Consider the following 3,907-nt stretch of genomic DNA (forward strand, 5'->3'; position numbering starts at 1 on the left):
CAAGGGGGCAGACAGAACCTAACATAAAAGCCTTTTGTCTCCACAACCTGAATTATTTTGCTGGGGGAGGGAGCACGTGGATGAATTGTAGAGGCTGCCAAATGGGGGGAGGAGTGAAGGGATCTGAGGTATGTGAGTGGGCACAAGAACCGGGATATTCATGAGGAACTGGTGGGGAGGATGCCAAGGGAAATCAAGACAGATGTGGGACAGACTTATTCCAGAACCCCAAAATTGATCTCCCCTGTATCAGCATGGAATTGTCTCTGAAGTGTCATAGTACTAAGACCCAGAAGAGTCTAGTGAGGGAGGGATGGGTATGTCGATGGATTGGGAGATGGCTGGGTGAATATGTATGGATGGCAAAATGAGTGGATGAATGGACACAGATGGAAATATGTAGTGAGAGATGGATGGATGGAGTGCTGGATGGAGAAGATGGGTAAGTGGGATGATGGATAAATGGATGGAGGGACGGCATGCCAGATGGGGTAGAATGATAAAGGGATGGGTGGGTGAAGAGGGCAGACAGTTGGATAAGCAAGGTAGATAGGTGAGTTGAGGGACTGGAAGATGGGTAGCTGGAGAGGGAAAGTTAGATGGAGCAACAGCTGGATGGACAGGTGGAGATGGCAGGGTGGGTGAGATGAACGGATGGTGGGAGACGTTAACTGTATAAATTGCCAAGGGAATGGATTTCTAGGGTCTACTTGAAGCAGAGCTTCTTAACTTGGCTTTCCTGAATGGGCGTCAAGCAGTTCACACACCTACTGAAATCACACTCCAAATTATAGTGGATCCATTTTCCAATAATTCTCAGAGGAGTCTGAGATTCCCCAAGTGTTCAGAACCACTGATTTGTTCTGTGTTAGACTTTCCCATTCATTGTCTTGTCATCCCCCACAGCCTCCAGAATAGGAAAATACACATCATCGCATGAAACAATCAGTATTAACAAAACGTTGATGACATTCCCTTCCCCATCCCTGTGGATCAAGGCAAGAAGGGCCATTCACCGATGCAGAAACCAGGAGCTGGAAAGCCGCAGCAGTTTTGAGGCCTGCGTTCAGTGTCTGGACTTCCGGGTCAAGTTCTGAGGGTCTATGGCATCTGGCTGCAGTCTTTGCTTTGGGGAAGTCTCATGTCCTGGCTCACATATGGAAACGGGCATCAGGAGACCCCTGGGCCCTGCGAAGGCCCATAGATTCCTGTGTGGAGGCCAAGAGAGCAGGGTGGTTCAACCGGACCTGGGCCTTGGCTGGCCGCAGCCGCCCACCCCCACCCACGTGGATATTAACCGTTGTGGCATAGCTGAGCCGCCTGGCTGGGGGAGGTGGTGGCTGGGGCTGGAGGGGGGGCGAAGATGCCCGTGACGTGGGAGCAGAGGAGGACCAAGAGCCCCGGGAGGCTGTGGGGGCCCCTCCCCCAGGCCCCTGCCGCCGAGCCAGGCTCTGGCTAATATATGAGGCTGCCAGGTATCTGGAGAGGGCAGCTGCATTGGGGCCCAGGAGCTGACGGCTGGAAGGTGGGGGACTATGAGGTGGGGTCAAGTCTGAAGACTCCAACCTGGCAACATGAGAGGCTAAGGAGCCTCCTGGTTTGGACAAAACCATGGTGGTCTGAAATGGGGTGGGTAAGAGGCCCTGAATGTCTAGAGAGCTTCCTCTCTCAGGTAAAGGTGTGGCAGCTGGATCATGGGCATCTGTGAGGCTCTTCTGCTCCAACAAAGGTGTGAGTTTTTGGACCTGTGTATCTGTAAGGCTCGGCTCCTGAAGTGGAGGTGTAGCCGCTGGACCCTGGATGTCTGGGAGGCTTCCCTGCTTGGGCGAAGTTGGGAGGGCTTGGACCCAGATGTCTGTGAGGCCTTGTGGTAGGGGCAAAGGTGTGGTAGCTGGAACCTGAGTGTCTGGAAGGTCCTGGGACAGAGACAGTGGGGCGTTGGCTGGGATCCGATGGTCCAGGTGGCTTTCATGTGCAGGCAAAGGTGAGGTACCTGGAATCTGAAGGTCTGGGAGATGACATGGCAAGGGCGGTGGGCTGTTGCCTGGGCCCTGGGGGTCCAGGCTGCTTCCATGCAAAGACAAAGGCTGGATGGGTTGACTGCAGACAGGGTCTGGGCCCAGAACATCCCTGGAACCTCCTTGCTTTGTTAGTGGGATATTGGTTGAGCTCTCGCTGTCTAGATGACCTTCTTGCTTGGGCACAGGAGTGGTGGCTGAAACTGTGAAATCAGAACAAATCTCCTTGGGCAAAGCTGGAGTGGTGGGAACGTGGATGTCCACACAGTGTCCCTGTTCAGGACAAAAGGCAGTGGATGGAGCTGGTATAGCCACGTGACTTCTATGCTCAGGCAAAGGAGTGGTAGCTGGAACTTGGGTTTCCGGGTGGCCTGGATCAGGGGAACTTGTAAGAGCCGGCACCTGGAGGTGTAGGGGGCATTCCTGCTTGGGCAAAGGTGTAGCGGCTGGAGCCTGGACATGCTGGGAACCTCCTTGTTCAGGCAGAAGGGTAGCAGCTGAAACGTGGATGCCCGGATGGTCTTGCTTAGGCAAATTTGAAACATGTAGACCCTGGCTATCCGGGCTGCCTCCCTGCTTCGACAAAGGTATGGCAGCTTGAACCCAGGCAGCAGGACCCAGGGGGACAGACTCCTGGGCACATGTCAGCGGGAAGGCCAACTCACACACCAGCACGTGTCCAAAGGCAGGCAGGAGCCCTGAATGCAAAAAGAGGATCAAGTCAGGACCACTACCCCAGTGGGGACCACCTCTGCCAACCACGTACCCGGACTTCACCTGGCTCCGCCTGCTCCTGGGGCAGACAGGGGGATGGCTGGGGTTGGGCCAGAACCCGAGGCCGGCGGCGAGGGGCGTTGGCTGATGCCCGAGTCTCCGCCCGCTGCATCTGCTGGATCCGCTCACTGTAAAGCCGGGCCAGCTCTCGCACTCGGGATGCTGTCCTTTCCGAACTCGGGGCTCCGGCCTTCCCACTCCTGCTGTCTCCACCCAGATCCGAATCCTCCAGGATCAGCAGTGGCTCTGGGAAGCCTGGCCGGGCCAGCTGCCCCTGCTCCAATGCCTGCCAGGCACTCCGGATTTCTGAGCAAGAGCGGAATGCTAGCTCATCTGGGAATCCCTGATGTTGGGTGACATCCTGGGGCTGGAAGTCTGGGAATGATACCCCTTCCTCATCCTCCTCTGGCCCTGCCTTGCCTCCTGAGGGCGACTCTCCCAGTTTCCCAGGATTGCTTCCAGAGAACAGTTCTCTCCTGGTGGCTGGAGCCTCAACTGGTTCCTGCAGAGGCCCCTGAAGCCAGGAGTCACAGGGGAGGGTGGGAGTGCTAGAAAGACTGGGGGTGTCGGGGACACTAGGCATGGCTGGAAGGCAGGGCATCTCAAAAACACCGGAAATGTCAGAGAAACTAGGAAGGCGGGGACCTTCGGGAATTTCACAGCGGCTGGGAATTTCAGGAAGGTTGGGCACGTCAGGAATTTTGGTAAGGCAGGGAATGTTGGGCATTTCAGCTGCACTGGAACTTTCGAGCCCCTCCAGGACATGGAGTGGGGAAGGCCCCCGTTCATCCATCTCCAGTCCTTCTTCCTCCTCCTCCTCCTCTTCAGAAGAGTCCCGGCTGGGCAGGGCTTGGAATGTGAGGGTTTCACTGTCGCCAGGCACCTGGGAGTCTCCGGAAAACTTGGGAACGTCATGTGTGGATGGCTATAGTGGGCACAAGAGAAGAAGCCAAAGATATCAGCATGGTGGCTGGGCAGGGCGGCTCATGCCTGTAATCTCAGCATTTTTGGAGGCTGAGGCGGGTGGGTCACTTGAGGTCAGGAGTTCAAGACCAGCCTGGCCAACATGGTGAAACCCTGTCTCTACTAAAAATACAGAAAAAAAAAAAAAAAAT

At 55.6% G+C, this 3,907-nt stretch overlaps 1 protein-coding gene across 1 annotated transcript in view; it reads right to left on the reverse strand.

The window, feature by feature from the left end:
• Positions 1–782: 782 nt before the first annotated feature.
• The window catches only part of PLEKHG2 (pleckstrin homology and RhoGEF domain containing G2), a 20,134-nt gene continuing 17,009 nt past the window's right edge, over positions 783–3,907 (reverse strand). The window contains exons 10-12 of the mRNA XM_026447698.1: positions 2,796–3,717; positions 1,567–2,716; positions 783–1,208 (exon numbers count right to left, since the gene is read on the reverse strand). Coding sequence (XP_026303483.1) covers positions 1,067–1,208; positions 1,567–2,716; positions 2,796–3,717 — 2,214 coding nt within the window. The 3' untranslated portion in view covers positions 783–1,066. The remainder of the gene's footprint in view (positions 1,209–1,566; positions 2,717–2,795; positions 3,718–3,907) is intronic.

The sequence above is a fragment of the Piliocolobus tephrosceles genome, chromosome 21 (assembly GCF_002776525.5).
Source record: "Piliocolobus tephrosceles isolate RC106 chromosome 21, ASM277652v3, whole genome shotgun sequence".
NCBI lineage: Eukaryota > Metazoa > Chordata > Mammalia > Primates > Cercopithecidae > Piliocolobus > Piliocolobus tephrosceles.